This window comes from Pecten maximus, chromosome 11, assembly GCF_902652985.1.
Source record: "Pecten maximus chromosome 11, xPecMax1.1, whole genome shotgun sequence".
NCBI lineage: Eukaryota > Metazoa > Mollusca > Bivalvia > Pectinida > Pectinidae > Pecten > Pecten maximus.
Window position 1 is genome coordinate 11,003,981 of NC_047025.1, and position 17,559 is coordinate 11,021,539.

Here is a 17,559-nt window from a genome sequence, read left to right on the forward strand (position 1 = left end):
GATGGGCTATCAGTATTGGTACAAATAAATAGCCTTGACAAAATATCGTGTGCAAGGTCACAAGGGTAAAATGCATTACAATCTAAAACGGCTTCTTTTCAATAACGGGGATGATCATGGGGTCATGATATTGGGCCAGAAATATGCTGGGATGAATTATTTCATTTGTTCAAGCTTTGCCTTCTTCATATAAGAATGAAGAAATATTGAGATCAACTTGAAAATTTATATTCAAAACCTTCAAAAACGTTAACGTTGCAATTTGTATGACTTGATTATGAAGATCATACATAGAAGTTAGTTCAATACAGCAATGTCCTTTCTTGTGGGGACACTTGTTTGACCAAATAGGTTCGAAAATAACAACAGAATTTTGTTTTTTGTTTTTATTAATCAAAATAATTTACTAGTACATCTGTAAGCAATATCACAATGGTTGACTAAAACAAACACACAAATATTCCACCGAGCCGACATAACTTTTAATACCAGTAATGATAAAAGTATGTAAAGCTGATGATCAGGAATAAATCTGCTGAAAGTCTACAGCAAATTATATATAATCTTTTACATGTAGAACTATTTATCAATCTAACAATAATTCTTAATATATATATATTATATACACTGTTGATACCAATCCTGGCTGATACGTATAAATAAGTAATCTTCTTTTTTTTTCATCACTGAGCAATCCAGTGAAGACCCCTGTTGCAAGGATTGCTCAAGACAAAATGCAACTTTGAATTCATTCAGATTTACAATTTTGTACATTTCATGTTTTCAGGACACTGTTAAACAGCGCTAATATGGTGTAACCTGCACAGAGCGGTCACCCATCCAAGAGATAACCATGCTCGATGTTGCTTAACTGAAGTACATAGACACGACACTCAACTGCAGAGTCACAACAGCTAGCTATTGGACTATACAGCTGAAATGTCCATTTCCATGAACCATCACAATGGGAAAATTCTTTATTTTCAAGATATTCTTCATTTTTGCTTCAAATAAAAAAAAAAAAAAGAAAATCAAAAAGATTGGTACTCAGTCTAAGAACAAATTTGGCCTCATTAAGTACATTAAATCTACTAGGGGTATGTACTATGTATGTGTATATATATCGATTTAATGACATACCAGGTAGTCATGAAACCTTTCCTTTTGACAATGACTATGGTAATGACTGTGGTACAACTACTGTGTTCCAACCACTTGGTCCAGGATTGAACATGACTACATTTTATTATGTACACAGTTCAAAAAAGGCACATACTTAAAATATTCCTGGCTAAAAATTGCCAGGATGACTCGACATTGGATCAGTTTGCAGCTTTGGTATGACTGTTAAGTCTGTTTAGTCAGTCCGGGTTGGGTTGATAATGAGTCAATCACTTGAAAACTCAGTCCAGTGCAACATAAGGGGGTGGCTTTTTAGTCCTGTTGTCTACGGCTAACTTTTCCCTCAGTCGTCGAACTTCGTGTAGTAATGCTATCTCTCTCTCGTCAAATGCTCGGCCGTCTCTATCAAAGGATACTGTAACAAAAAGAAAGTGGAATATATATTACTTAGTTTTGATAAATGAAGGAAATTAACTTAATATTGCAACATTCTACCAGGTAATCAATATGGGGGTGGGGGTGGGAAGTAGGGGTTGAAGACCTTGTTATCTTGATGAGTCAATGTTCAAGTTATTATTTAAAGCTCACGTCAGACCACACCTGGAATACGCGGCAAGTGTATGGAACCCATATCGAGTAGCAGATATCGACCTGATCGAGAACGTTCAAAGAAGGGCATCAAAACTTATTCCGGGACTCAAAAACCTTACATATGAGGAACGCCTAGAGAGACTAAATCTTCCAACTTTACAACATCGGAGAACTAGAGGGGACATTATCAATGTTTTTAAAATAGTTAAAAAACTTTATGATTATAGAGTAACTGAGAACTTTTTCCAAATGGACAGTTCTAGTAGGACGAAAGGTCACTCTGAGAAAATGTTTAAGAAACGTTGTAATCTAGAATTAAGAAAGAATTTCTTCAGTAACAGAATAATAGATGTATGGAATAATTTGCCGCAACATATTATAGATGCAGATACTGTATACAACTTTGAAGTAATGCTAGATAAACACTGGAAAAATATTCATTTTAAAGTTTAACATTTTAGATATATTGAGGAAACATAGCAATTGATATACTGGAAATCAATCGTTTATTTATTTTATGTACATATATCGTTGATATGGATATAGAGGCTTCCAGCCTGCATCCATTAATTATCCTAATAAATCCTAATAAAGACAACGTCCCAGAAGGTAAAGAATTGTAGCAATCCAGACGAATCTGCAACATTCCATTTTTCTGTACAGATATATAACGAAGTGCCAGAAATATAGTCTTTCCTTACAAAAAAAAACATTTTAATTAAACAATTCTTTTTCAAATTGGATATGTCAAGCCATTTTGATAATTCTTGTTGGCCAAGATGAATGTGTGTAGGGAGTCTTAATATGGGAAGAAACCGAAGAATCTGTGGAAAATAAATATGATCAGGCATGCAATACTCATATCTTTTCATGTCTGATTAGGAATCATTATGCCAACCCAATCACCCTCCTCATCTTATCAGTAGTCATTAAGGGTATATGTAGCAAATTGTCTTTTTCACCTTTAAGACTCCCTTCATTAGTACATTTTCATTTGCTTTGTTCCTATAAATCTTCACTCATTAATGGATGTGTTTAAAATGTACCTACAACATCACACATACATAGAATCCATAAATATTATTCATTTACATTAATTCAACAGTATTAGAATATAAATACTTCTTTAAATTGACGATTGTAAATTCACCTTTGGAGTCCGTGTCACAGTCAGAGGTCACCAGTGTGTGGTATAACTCAGATTTACTGCTGTTATCAAGCCCTGCCAGTCCCGCTCTGTGACCTGCCACACACAAAACAAAAGCTAATACTTTAGAATCAAAGAACCTTTTAAACTTGAATGTTTTCTTTTTCTTGTCTCATGTTTAATAGTCAAGCATCAAATAACTTTTAATTTATATAGTTTTCGAAATTCAGGTGTTATATTCTTGATAAGTTACCGTATCTACTTTTGTTTGAGAACACAGCACTTATTCTTCATGAACCTTACTCAAGCTCATATACTTTTGGTGGAAAAGCTGATATCTTTATTAATATTTTAAATGGTTTGAAGGACTTTCAGAAAGACTTCAAGAGAGATACTATGTTCTTTTAAACTGTTATTACATTTAATCTAAACACATTTAAAGAAAGCTGGGTTGAACACAGATTTCATGCTTGAGCATGAAAATGGATTCATGAATACACAGGCCTTGGTATTTTGAGGATGAGTTTATTTATGCTCCTAACTATTCCAACTGCTTGAAAAGTCAAGAAAATTTCCAAGAATAAACTTTTTCCAATGATGGAAAAGAAATATCTTGCTTATAATCTTTTGTTGCGGAGAGACAAATATAAAAGACCTTGCTTTATTTTGTAGATACCTAGAGAAATGTTTATATACAATGAAGTTGTCTCCCTTTACATACTATTTAAAGTTGAGATTGTATCCTCGGTCAGCTTCCTGCCATGGTAATGTGCTTTGTATCCTTCGTCCTCCAGGAACTGTAAACGTCGCTGGTCAGATTCTGCTGCCAAGTCTTTCTGCTCTCCTAGCTGGAGTTTAGCTAAATCGGCTTCATTGGCCTGTGGAGAAAAAGAACATCAAAGAGAGTTTCTAACAAAGTCTTCTTTTTTGACGAGAGTAAAAATCGAACTAATTTTAAACAGTCATTTTTACATAGGAAAACAATTTTGCCAAAAATGAGAAATCCTGGTTTTTCTCCGGGTATACAATACACAAGTTTCATTTCATATTCTGTTTCTCAATGTGAATTATGAATGGAAGTGTTTACATCATCTGTTATCTTCTGTAATATTTTCATCTGACTACAGGCCAGTTGATACTTAAGTTAAACATACGGATAAATAAGACAGTGGACCCAAATAATACAATACCATAAAGTGTAGGTAAATGAAATAAATAATTGATTATCATAAACATTCCATACAAATGCTTCACAAGACATAATTTTGCATTTATTCATATATATTATGGTCAAGAAAAGACAATTTCAACAGGCAGGAGGCAGGTTCTTCTAGTTTTTATTAGGTAGTTGGTCAGAGTTTGTCTCCTCTTGACCACAGTTTATACTACTTTCTCAATCCCCTGCATACCCCCGGGTATCCAGGCTGAAAGCGAAGGACCAATTAATTGACTACTTTAATCGATGGCGGCATTGGGTTTATTCCTAATATATATCTAATTCATATACACTGTGTTTCATCAGAATTCTGTTTACATACGTAAATATTTGATGCATTGCAAAACAAATATAAAATTTTGCAAAATCACTAATTCTCAAAATATGTAATTTTTACCCCAAAAATAAGTCAGTGCTATTGAATTAAACACAAAAACTGACCGTTTGTGCTTGGACTTGCTTCATCAGGTTATGAACTTCCTCTTCTAACTTCCTGTTTTCAGAACTTTTCTTAGCTAACTGTAACGAAAATGAACAGTAAGTTTACATATTATACTGTATGCATAATGGTCTGTCAATTTGAAACTAGAACTTTTCCCCCGCAATAGAGATGACAGATTAAAAATGTAAAAAGCAATTCTAAGCTTTATAATAATATTTTACAACTGTTTAATCATGAAACAAATTCTTATCACTTCGGTGAGAGTGAGCATCACCGTGCCACCCAACCACCCAATAATGACCAATAATGAACTTTTGTTAAAGCAAATGAAATAAAATTTGACAAGATATAATATGACCGCTTACAGAGCATTTGTACGAAGTTATTTGAACACTTTAAATTTTAAATAATAAATGTTTTGATTTTAATCCAGTGAATTTATTGTTCCTCTGACACAGAGAAGGTATATATAGTACAGACAGACCTGGATAGCCTTACTCTCACGCTCCAAGTCCTCTAACCGGTGACGATGCTCAAATTCATTCTGGGCCCAGGCCTCAATGTTCTGCTGAGCGGTCTGTGCCAGATTATCTTGTAGCATCTGAAAAAGGAGAGAAAAGAGAAATAACTTATTTAATTCTTTTTTAAACTATTAACAATCTTATAATTATTTTAAAACAATTGTGAAAAAAGTTACAGTGTTTAAACTTCTATAAATCACTTGATGTCCCAGATGGAAGTGTCCAAGGGATGTTAGTGTAGGAGGAAACTGTCTCCCAAAGAAATACTCAAGGTTCTTAACATTCAAAAGGAATTATATTATCATAAATCTAGATCCTGTGGTTATATATAAGAACTTAAAAAAATCTTTATTTTACAACAAGTGTAAAACATATTATAGAGAGGGGATAATAACCGCAACATACTCAAGCATTACACAATGTATCAATTAGTTTCAACTTTATTAGTCGACTGGTTTCGACCCAGTCGCAGGCATACCTTTGAGCATTTATGCTCAACACCAAGTTTCACACTAATGATACCCACTGATTGAAGTTGGCTCCTCATCCCCCCAGAAGTCAATTGAAAAACATGTTACATCAACTCTTGTTTGCCCAGATGGAAGTGCACATGGGGTCCAGAGTACCCGGAGAACAAGGGCCCAATGGGCCCAAATCGCTCACCTGCAATGCAGTGATCTTTTCATATATGGATCCTGCAGTTATTTGAAAGCATGCTACAGGACCAATATAATGTCTCTCTGCACTTTGGCTTTTCACTAAAAGTCATTTAAAGATTTAAGCATACTTGATCGACGTGACCTTGAATGAAGGTCAAGGTCATTCATTTGAACGAACTTGGTAGCCCTTCACCCCAGCATGCTACAGACCCAATATCAAGTCCCTGGGACTCTTGGTTATTGAGAAGAAGTTGTTTAAAGATTTTAGCCTTTTTGACCCCTGTGACCTTGAATGAAGGTCAAGGTCATTCATTTGAACAAACTTGGTAGCCCTTTACCCCAGCATGCTACAGACCCAATATCAACTCTCTGGGACTCTTGGTTATTGAGAAGAAGTCGTTTAAAGATTTTAGCCTTTTTGACTCCTGTGACCTTGAATGAAAGTCAAGGTCATTCATTTGAACAAACTTGGTAGCCCTTCACCCCAGCATGCTACAGGCCAAATATTAGGTCTCTGGGACTCTTGGTTATTGAGAAGAAGTCGTTTAAAGATTTTAGCCTTTTTGACTCCTGTGACCTTGAATGAAAGTCAAGGTCATTCATTTGAACAAACTTGGTAGCTCTTTACCCCAGCATGCTACAGGCCAAATATTAGGTCTCTGGGACTGTTGGTTATCGAGAAGAAGTCGTTTAAAGATTTTAGCCTTTTTGGCCCCTGTGACCTTGAATGAAGGTCAAGGCCATTCATTTGAACAAACTAGGTAGCCCTTCATCCCAGCATGCTACAGACCCAATATCAACTCCCTGGGACTGTTGGTTATTGAGAAGAAGTCGTGTGAAGATTTTAGCCTTTTTGACCCCTGTGACCTTGAATGAAGGTCAAGGTCATTCATTTGAACAAAATTGGTAGCCCTTTACCGCAGCATGCTACAGACCCAATATCAACTCCCTGAGACTCTTGGTTATTGAGAAGAAGTCGTTTAAAGATTTTAGCCTTTTTGACTCCTGTGACCTTGAATGAAAGTCAAGGTCATTCATTTGAACAAACTTGGGAGCCCTTCACCCCAGCATGCTACAGGCCAAATATTAGGCCTCTGGAACTCTTGGTTATTGAGAAGAAGTCGTTTAAAGATTTTAGCCTTTTTGACTCCTGTGACCTTGAATGACGGTCAAGGTCATTCATTTGAACAAACTTGGTAGCCCTTCACCCCAGCATGCTACAGACCCAATATCAACTCCCTGGGACTCTTGGTTATTGAGAAGAAGTCGTTTAAAGATTTTAGCCTTTTGACCCCTGTGACCTTGAATGAAAGTCAAGGTCATTCATTTGAACAAACTTGGTAGCCCTTCACCCGAGCATGCTACAGACCCAATATCAACTCCCTGGGACTCTTGGTTATTGAGAAGAAGTCGTTTAAAGATTTTAGCCTTTTTGACCCCTGTGACCTTGAATGAAAGTCAAGGTCATTCATTTGAACAAACTTGGTAGCCCTTCACCCGAGCATGCTACAGACCCAATATCAACTCCCTGGGACTCTTGGTTATTGAGAAGAAGTCGTTTAAAGATTTTAGCCTTTTTGACTCCTGTGACCTTGAATGAAAGTCAAGGTCATTCATTTGAACAAACTTGGTAGCCCTTCACCCCAGCATGCTACAGACCCAATATCAAGTCCCTGGGACTCTTGGTTATTGAGAAGAAGTCGTTTAAAGATTTTAGCCTTTTTGACTCCTGTGACCTTGAATGAAGGTCAAGGTCATTCATTTGAACAAACTTGGTAGCCCTTCACCCCAGCATGCTACAGACCCAATATCAAGTCCCTGGGTCTTTTAGCTATTTAGAAGAAGTCGTCTAATTTTTTTTTAGCCTTTTTGACTCCTGTGACCTTGAATGAAAGTCAAGGTCATTCATTTGAACAAACTTGGTAGCCCTTTACCCCAGCATGCTACAGACCCAATATCAACTCCCTGGGACTGTTGGTTGTTGAGAAGAAGTCGTTTGAAGATTTTAGCCTTTTTGACTCCTGTGACCTTGAATGAAGGTCAAGGTCATTCATTTGAACAAACTTGGTAGCCCTTCACCCCAGCATGCTACAGGCCCAATGTTAGGTCTCTAGGCCGTTTGGTTATTGAGAAGAAGTTGCTTGAATGGAAAGTTGACGCCGGACGGACGACGGACGGACGACGGACGCCGCGCCATAAGCTCACTTGCCCTTCGGGCAGGTGAGCTAAAAACCTACAAGGTCGGACAGGTGACACCCGTACCTTTTTCACATCAAATCAGGGAATCAAACCCTGGCCACATTGGTGAAAGGCAAGTGTGTTACCACTATTCCGTAAATAAGCATACTGATATTACTATAGCAATATATGTCCCCCACTGACAAGTATTTTGTGTGAGATATTAATAAAGTCCTTTGTAATTGTGTGAAGTTTGATCACAATCCTTTCTAGGATTGAAGCCCTAGAGTGCTGACAAACTTTGGTGTTATGTACATACTTACTTACACAGACGGACGGAGCGGAACCTATAGTCCCCCTAGTTTCACCGATAGGAGACTACCGTGATATCACTGCTGGGATCACAGCATTATATCACAGTATTAAAAGGGATTTAAAATGCAAATGAGACACAGGGAACACAGGGGCTTGGCACGATTTTCCAAATGATTTATATATGTATTATAGTGTCATATATATATATGGCCATCATTTGGATAATCGTACCAAGCCCCTGTGACAGGGAAGGGATTCATACAGTGATGTTATTGTGGTAGATTAAGTGACAGACCTTTCTGACATCCATTTGTCGTTCCCTTTCCACATCCTTCAGTCTATCCTGGATACGGTTTTCCAACTCTGCCTGTTTCCGGTGCATGTCCTGTTCTGTCCGGAGCTGATGGGATGCTGTGGCAAACTCCCGGAATAGTTCCTGGTCACAGATAAAACCATTGACATTATAAGGCGACCAGTATAATGAAAACTAAGATGACAGTTGTCTGGAATTGTTCTTTATGATACTTATTGTGTTAATAGGGTATCTCCTCATGTGTCAATGTCAAAAATTCAATGGACTTTATCAAACAATTTTCCTAATAAGATATCTCACGCGGCTTTAGACAAGTGACATATTGAATTATTTGACAAGTTTAATCAATTCTCTAATATACTGACATCAGTGCTGAGTCTGTTTATCATATAACTGGTAAGCAATGAGAAAATTAGCAAAACTCTCAAATTAATAATGTTTGACTCAAACAGCAAGATTTCCTCTACCAAAACAATTATGTGACGTCACCATTTTGCAATAATGTTAATCTACAATGTCTTACAATATTTATGACATGGTCGTATGACATGATAGACAAAACATGCTAGTTATGTGAAAAATATATTTCGGGCAGGTGAGCTAATAAACTGAACAGGTGGTAATTAATTGAGCATTAATTTCGTATGGTATTGATACTTAAACACGAACATGTTCTAGACTAAGAATTCAGATTTCAAATGGAAACGGTAAGAAGTTGGATTTACCTGTTCAAACATTTTCTTCTGTAGCTGTAGTTCAATATTTCTGATCTCTGCCTCCTCTATAGCAGATTCTGTTTCCTGATCCCTCAATAGAGCCTGGTAAACAAAAGTTACACAGCATTATAGCAACTTTGACTTAACATAGGGTTTGTTTATTTGCTAGGTTTATCATCCCATGAAAAGACAGGGTATTCTTGAGGTGGGGTCTCCTTGTAGTAGTTGGTGACTATCTCACTGAACAACATACGAGAGCCCATCGCATGCCATCCAGAGCAAATAGGGTAAAGTGTCTTGCCCATGAACACAACCATAGCAGCACAGACCAGTACATTTCTCAGCTTCTCAAGATACACTAATTGATATAGGTTGGGAGTGCTGAATCACACACTTCGATTTTTCATCTGAGGTTTTGTGGCCAGCACTCTAACCAACCAAGCTATTGCGACCCCTCAAACACAGGAGGAGGCTCATTACCCGACAATGACTTACTGTAAGACAATGAAATAACATTTTTCAGCATTTTTACTAAACTGCAATAGACATAGCCTTTCATTATTACCAGACATGGGCTTACCACCAAGTACAGTAATTGATCAGACCCACCCTCTCAAATATCATCAACCAATCACCTTTCTCTGGACCTCGTCGTCAAGGCGACGTAGCTCTTTCTGACGCTGTTCCTTCTGGAAGTGAAGGAACTTACGACGAGCAGCGTCCAGCAGCTGTAGCTCCTTCAGCTTCACCTCACGGTTCATGGCAAACAACCTGTCGCAATGGTACAAGTTTACAGAATTTTTTTCTTATTTTTTTTATTTTTTTGATGGTTCAAATTTTTTAAAGTTTACCAAATTTTTATTTTCAATGTATCTACTTTATCTTATTTTAATGTACTGACATCCCAGAAAATAGGCAAAATGATTTTAATAGAACCCCAGAAAATTACTACTATTGCAGTAATTGTGATACATTCACTCTTTTGATATTTGTTAACATAAAAAGCTGCTTTGCATTCCAATTAAAAAGTTTTGATAGTTCATAGTTTTAGCTTACTAAGTCACTTAATATCTGCTAAAATATATATATTTTTTTATAATTATCAGACATCTTATTTTAAACTTTGATAATATTAAGCTATAGTATAAAGTATACACACGTCATGACAGATATGTACGAGTTCCTTACTGATTTTTTTCTTTTGTTTTTTGGTCCTGTATTTAGATATTTAAGAAACATTGAGTTACTGTTTCCTCTTTGCTGTTATATAAATATTTTAGAAACATTGAGTTACCGTTTCCTTTGTGCTGTGAGTTTCTGTTCCTCCGTCTGTATGAGTATCCGGCGTTTTTCCTCTGCGTCCATCAGTAACTGTTGTTGTCTGTACCAGGCCTCCTCCTCTTGTGTACGTTTCATCGTCTCCTTCTGCATCTCTAGTGATACTTGTCTGTAAAGATACATAAAATTATGTACTTAATTAAATTAATCAATTGCCATTGGCGTAGATATTCTGTTTTAATATAACTAATTATCTTTTGTGTAGATATTCTATTTTTTGTAATGTAAACAATTACCTTTGGTGTAGATATTCTATTTTTTGTAATGTAAACAATTACCTGGACATAGATATTTTATTTTTTGTAATGTAAACAATTACCTTGGCATAGATATTTTATTTTTGTAATAAAACACTTACCTTTGGCGTAGATATTCCATTTCTTCATGTCGTATTCTCTCGCGTTCTTGTACCTGTAAATTATATTTACTTATTATAAAAGTCATTTCTTTCAATTTTCGTAATTCTGTGAATTCCCAACTACCTTGACTGTCCAATATCTGGAAATTAACTCACATTTTTGGGCAAAGGACCATTCAACGACCCAAAAAATGGTAATGGTCACAGAAGATTTTATGGAAGATAGGGACAAGAGGCCCTCAGGTCAAGACGGTCATCTGTTTATAAATCACCATGTACTACTATAATTCTATTAGTGACTTGAAGATGAAGTTGCGTTCTTGAGATGCGTTTCTTATAAAAAACCATAACAATACATCCGTGTTACAAATTGGCTGCTGTGAATACTACATGGTATCACAAAGTTATGAAGAGGCTGACAAACAACAATACTTTGTCAGCTTCCTATCCTTAACATCCCCACCAATTTTCAGCTCAATGGCACTAGTGGACCTAGAGATGAAGTTTCAATTGTTTTTGTTTCAATATGGTGGTCATGGCAGCCATCTCAGATTTTGGGCTGACTAACACTTGGGTAGGATCATTTGAGACAAGGTTGAGTAAGGTCGCGATGGTTAAACTTGAGAACTTTGAAATGGGAAAAATTTCTGGACGGTGGACAGTACACAATGGTTATAGGTCATCTTGATTGACCTTTCCAGGCAGAATAACCCTTTTTTTTCTGATTGAAAAAAAAGAGAGCAGAATTTTGGCTTTGAAATGTGTCCTTGAACATGGACATAATTAAATTTTACTAATGAAATAAATCTGAAGTTCAATTTTATCAAAATAAATCTGAACTTCAAAGACACAAACTCTTAATATGCATTATTTATCATGCTGTTTATTTACCTGATAGTCCACAATAAACTTTGGATATTTGTTGAAAACAGGATACTGCCCCACAGTAAGAGGTTTAAACTCAGCCAATGTTTTGTGGGGGTGAATATCATCTGGCGTTGCCTCCATCAGTCGGTAGGCCTCTTTGATAACTTGTCGTACATCTACAGCATTGCGATGGTGGTAAAAAAACTGAAAATTCAAATCTTTATTAATTTTTCTTCTTCAAAATTTCTCAACGATATGCATAACATAGGCAATTAAGCATATGAGATTTATCCGAGACATTGTGATACAATCTAATTAAAGGGCCATAACTCTGTATATGTAGACGGGCATCCTAATATGCGACACCGACATAGTGTCATTGGGCCTGTAATAAGACTGCTCCCCGAGCAAAGGATCATTGAGCACGACTTATTCCAATCCGATCTGCGGAGCTTTGACGACTCTGTGAATGTTCAGGCACCGAATGGGCAGACTTTAGAATCAATTTGAGGTGGGATAAAGATCTAGACTGCCTTCTTGAGTCACCTCAACATACCTACAGCAGTGAAATAAGACTCTAAACCAGTAACCACATGTGACACTATCCAAAGAGGTAGTTGGTTACTCTACATGACAGAGTATATATGATCTAGTCACAATGACTGCATAAGAAATGGATTCGGAATCTATAATCCCATCCAATAGTTACCATGTAGAATGTACATGTATTACATATATAAATATATATATAAGCAAATATATCTTTTGAAATGACTGCCATTATAAACTTCAGGCTAACTTATATCCACTGTCCAAGAGACGTAGACAAAGGCATAGACAGATGTATATCAAATTATCATAAGTAGGGGCATAACTCCAGGCAAAATCATCAATTTGAAAAATAAACAGAAATTATATATGAACTCTGTATAGTAACTGCAATTGATAAATGATTCTGAGCACCAAGTGTCATAAAATTGATTCCGAGAGTAATATTGTCCATCCACAGACAGATGGAATAACACTATGATTTTTGTATGCCCCACTAAATTTTTTACATAAGGTGTACAATTACATACCATAAATCCTTAATAAGGTAGCATACACCCTTAAGTAAAAGTCTGTATTTGATTACTAACCTTAAAGTCGTCCAGTTCAATACACTGCATGAGTGGTCCCCGGGCAGAGATAGTGTAGGCTACTACGGCCATGAGTAAGAAAGATGGATGATTGCTGAAAACATTATCCCAGAGCATCAGCCACTCATCCTTGGTAAGAACCTCCGAAAACAGTGTCTCCAATAGCGGCCAGGCATAAATCTGTCATATACATAAAACATATGGTTTTGCTCAGTAAAATATATATATATTGTAATAAAAACTTTTGCTACATGTGCAGTAAACATACAAATAATTATTATACTAGGTATATTCTAAGTTTATCCAGAAATATAAGCCCAGGTGTCTATCACACAAACCTGAACTCAAACAGGGAGTGACCATATATATACTGAAGGACAATGAAATACCAGTTGTCAGCTTAAGTACAGTAGACAAAAACAATGGGCTTAATAACATGTATTTTGTTTCTTTGATTGATGGGTTTATTGCCCCGTGAAGAGCCAGAGTTATTTTGAGGCAGGGTCTCTTTGTAGTAGTTGGTGACTACCTCAATGACATACAGGAAGCCCTTTGTATGCCAATCCCATCAACAGCAATTAGGATAAAATGTCTTGCCAAAGTACACAACCATGACAGCACAGACCGGTCCATTTCTCAGCTTCCTGAGAAACAAACTGCCACGAGTAGGGGAGAGTTGAACCATGAACCTCAGATCTTCACCGGAGTTTACGTGGCTGACACTCTAACCGACTAATAAGCTATACTGCAGCCCCTTATTACCAAGCATGAGCTTAATGGTAGATTAACCCAGTACATGATAATAATTAACAGGTTATAAACATTGGCCCTAGCTACAATGTACCCGACTATATTTCTCAAATAATTACTATTCAGATTATAAAGACTGTTTCCTTAATCTTAAAAATATTGTTTAAATTTTCAACATATTTCTCCTATGTGACCTTCAAAGTGTTGTCAATGTTTGGTTTACAGTGTTTAATGTCACAACAGTTAAGGTTATTTAAGTACGACCTGGACATTGTGCAAGACGTACGAATGTACATGTAACTTATATGCATGTGTGTGTTCTAGAAAGTGTGTTAACATAATTTATTTGAACAAACTTGATAGCCCATCAATTATGATGGACAGGAGACTGCAGTGCAGGACCAACTCGTCAAAATTTATGGTACAGGAAACTTGTACATAATAAAACTACATCGTTGTACATGTAGACCACTGTCACAGATCAGCAGGGTCTCGTCGTATGCCCAACTGATATCTCCAATCAAGCAGGAAACATGTCCACCATCTTGGATTTTGATCTAGAAATCCAAGAAAAGATGGCAGCTGACCTTATTTACTAATCAATTAAGTTTTGTGCATTTCCTGCCAATTTTTCTTAATGTTGTAAGAAAAAGTTCACCAGTCCATAAATAAAAAAATTGATTTTGACCTTTGGTCAGAAAACAAAATGTCATTTTTCGATTTTTGACCAACTTTTGATCAAAATGTCATACAGTAATTAATGTTTGAAATTCATCTTATCTTTAATTGACAAAATATGACCTTGACCTTTGGTATGATGACTCATTGGATAATGAACAAAATCCTACAAACCTAAGACTGTGTCTTAACACTCTTCGCTTAGATTTAAAACTTAACTTCGAAGTTTTACTGAATGGACAACCTTAACTTTGACAACTTTTAGTCAATTTCTTCATTTTGTCCACCTTTTGTCATTATGTCAGCAAAATCTTGACAGATGGACAAACACCATGTCATGATCACTTGGGGTACTCACCATTTAGATGAAGGGCTCTTATTATGATATTTATATATAACACAACACATTCAATCTTTTCCTATATTAATTTAATAGATATTCATATAAATCAACATTATTTAGTTTTTCACAGCACTTTTCAAAAATAATCTCCAGTCTCTTCAAATTAATAAATACAAGTTAATTTAATATATAGCATACTATATACATCTTTGAACAAAGTATACAAACTTATACACAATATACATAACTGATGCATTGTGTGAAATATTGTAAATGATTGTGAATGATTAAATTCAATATCTCAAAGAAGCACAGGGGATTGTTAGCTACACACTGTTGTTTGAGATGAGGATGAATCCAAATGACCCCAAGACCCTGTGATCTATGTAATTATATCAATATCAGTTTTCAACATATTCAAGCCCCTGCGATAACAAAAATGTCATACACTTTTAAGTCACAAGACTACATAATATTTGTACATAGCAACACAGGGACCTGGTAAGTTTTTTTCATAATAATGTAAGAATGTATATATACATGTATTCAAATCAAGGGAGGTAAATCACATATTCCTTTAACACGAAAGCCCATGACACAGGATTTTTTTTTTGGGATAAAATTCAGTTTTGCTTCATTCATAGAAATCTTTAATGACAAATTTTATACATGAAAATAAATCAAAGATTTGTTAAATTGTATCATATATTTATAGCGTAAGATGAAGGACAGTTATTAAATCAGTCTGGAAATTAAACATGTTATGTAGAAAAATTCCATATTATATATAGCCCTTTGTCCTTGGCATAGACTCAAGTTTATTATAATCAATATGAACAAGTTTATAAAGAGAATTAATTTGACTAGTACATGAAATTAAGGTCCTTTCTAAATGTTTAAATGCTTATAATCTCATTTTGTCAACTGAATGAGTTAACAGATATTTCATTTTATGGATCGAGACAATGAATATTGTTGTGATGATAAACATTTGTGGTTTTTAAGATTGATAATGAACCTCATAAATAAATACAACAAATTTAGTTAGGGATGCAGAATTCTATTTTTTGGAAATGGACCAAAATTAACTATCTGAATAGAATGAAACACCCACAAATATTTCATGCTATATTAATAGTAACCGTTGATAATATATTCCCCAACTGGCTTAATGATAACTGTAAAACAACAGTTAATTAAAATGTCCCATACATGCTGACATATATGTGTTGCCATTGGCGACAGATTTAACAGTGATGAAATTGATTCCCATTGATCAATTATGGATGTTGAAACTTGTCCAAAATATGACATCTCTTAAGACTTTAATAATGAAATGTACATTTTTATTGACATCCCAGATGATGAAATTTACATCCCTCTTTAATGGCCGATAGTTTCAGATGGAGATATACCATTTCCGATTGGTTGACTGAACACTGTTGAACTGTTAACAATATCCGACAACTGACGTATGATATCTCCGTAGAGACGAGGAGCCTTGTCCATCCCCGTCCCTGATCCGGTTAGTCCACTACAAATTGATAGCAATTTCTTTTCCACCTGTTGTTTTTGTTTCTTAGGTTTTGTATTGCTAGTCCTATTTCGTTTGTTGGCAAACCAGGCCTTGACTTGCGCGAGAGATAACCCTCCGTCTCGAGCCAGTTTATCTTTCTCTTCTTCGGATGGATATGGATTATCTATGTGTTTTTCATACCAATCACACATTAGGCTTACACCACGCACATTTAGTTGTCGCGACCTTGACCTCCCCGACCCTGATGCTGTATGTGTAGTAGTTGAATCAGCCATAGTGGGTAGCGCCACCTTCAGGAGTTGTAGACTTGCTGTAACACGGTGTGTTAGATGCATGCGTTGATGATCATAAACCTCATGAACTTTACTGATTTCACTTTGACAGGAAACTGCATCAGTTTCAGTTTCCTGTGTCTTCAACTTATCAATGGAAGAGCTCCGTTCATTCTCAATATCCTGACACTGTTCAGTATAGAATTGATGAAGCTGGTGAACTTTTTCCGAGTTGTGAGCAAAAACTTGCTGAAAGTCCGATTGTAGATTGGCTTCCTGTACAGCGATGAGGGCGGGGTCTAATATTACCGGATCTGCCTCCTCTTCCATAGGAGCCATGCCTTCCCGACACAGACTGAACGGAAGTGTCTGAAAGTTTTGGTAGCACTCGCTGGTAAGCGTAGCCTGTAAATCCTCGAACATCGGGTGTGTGGAAAGTTTAGCAAGCTCTCCACCAGCAGGCAGAGATTCTGTCTTAATTAGTAAAGCCATATCTTCTGTAGTAAGCCTCTACGTAAAGTATTAAAAGTCAATAAACAATATATAGGGAAAGTTTCACAGCTGAAACAGCGAGCACGCAATATGTAACAGTTTTTCCACACACTATACCAAGCACTTCACTCCGGAGTCGATACACAAAGTAATTATGGTTTCTCAAAGTCTTAAATTTCTCTTCTCTTCAAAACTGATAGGTCAAATTTTGCACTTATAAGGGGTATGTATTCAAACAAACCTTAAACAGATTTGATAAAAGTCGGTAATATATCACTATAAAAATCACATTCAGTGTTTTGATCAAATCTCTTCAACACTAGTACCCGGTATACGTAGTTCCAATGCAGATATGCAAAATCTATCCCGGGAAATAAATCTGCTAGCTTTGTCTCCACAGGGACAAATTACAGGTGTACTGTTGAATGTTTCCAAACTGACAAGTATTCGTGAAAGTAAAATGTCAACTATCCAATCAGAGAGGACTTCTAGTACTTTTCAGCCAATGAGAAGTGTCGGTTTGTGAGTGGCATGGTGAGAAAGAGCTCCATAGTGTTAACTGACA

The 17,559-nt window shown here is 36.1% G+C and overlaps 1 protein-coding gene across 1 annotated transcript in view; it reads right to left on the bottom strand.

Moving 5' to 3' along the window:
* Positions 1-785: 785 nt before the first annotated feature.
* LOC117337634 (TBC1 domain family member 31-like) overlaps positions 786-17,559 on the bottom strand; it is a 31,869-nt gene continuing 15,095 nt past the window's right edge. Inside the window, exons 13-24 of the mRNA XM_033898713.1 lie at positions 12,923-13,102; positions 11,808-11,987; positions 10,917-10,969; positions 10,515-10,667; positions 9,856-9,991; positions 9,230-9,322; positions 8,487-8,627; positions 5,003-5,119; positions 4,518-4,595; positions 3,582-3,738; positions 2,864-2,956; positions 786-1,537 (exon numbers count right to left, since the gene is read on the bottom strand). Of these exons, the coding sequence (XP_033754604.1) occupies positions 1,404-1,537; positions 2,864-2,956; positions 3,582-3,738; positions 4,518-4,595; positions 5,003-5,119; positions 8,487-8,627; positions 9,230-9,322; positions 9,856-9,991; positions 10,515-10,667; positions 10,917-10,969; positions 11,808-11,987; positions 12,923-13,102 (1,515 nt within the window). The 3' untranslated portion in view covers positions 786-1,403. The remainder of the gene's footprint in view (positions 1,538-2,863; positions 2,957-3,581; positions 3,739-4,517; positions 4,596-5,002; positions 5,120-8,486; positions 8,628-9,229; positions 9,323-9,855; positions 9,992-10,514; positions 10,668-10,916; positions 10,970-11,807; positions 11,988-12,922; positions 13,103-17,559) is intronic.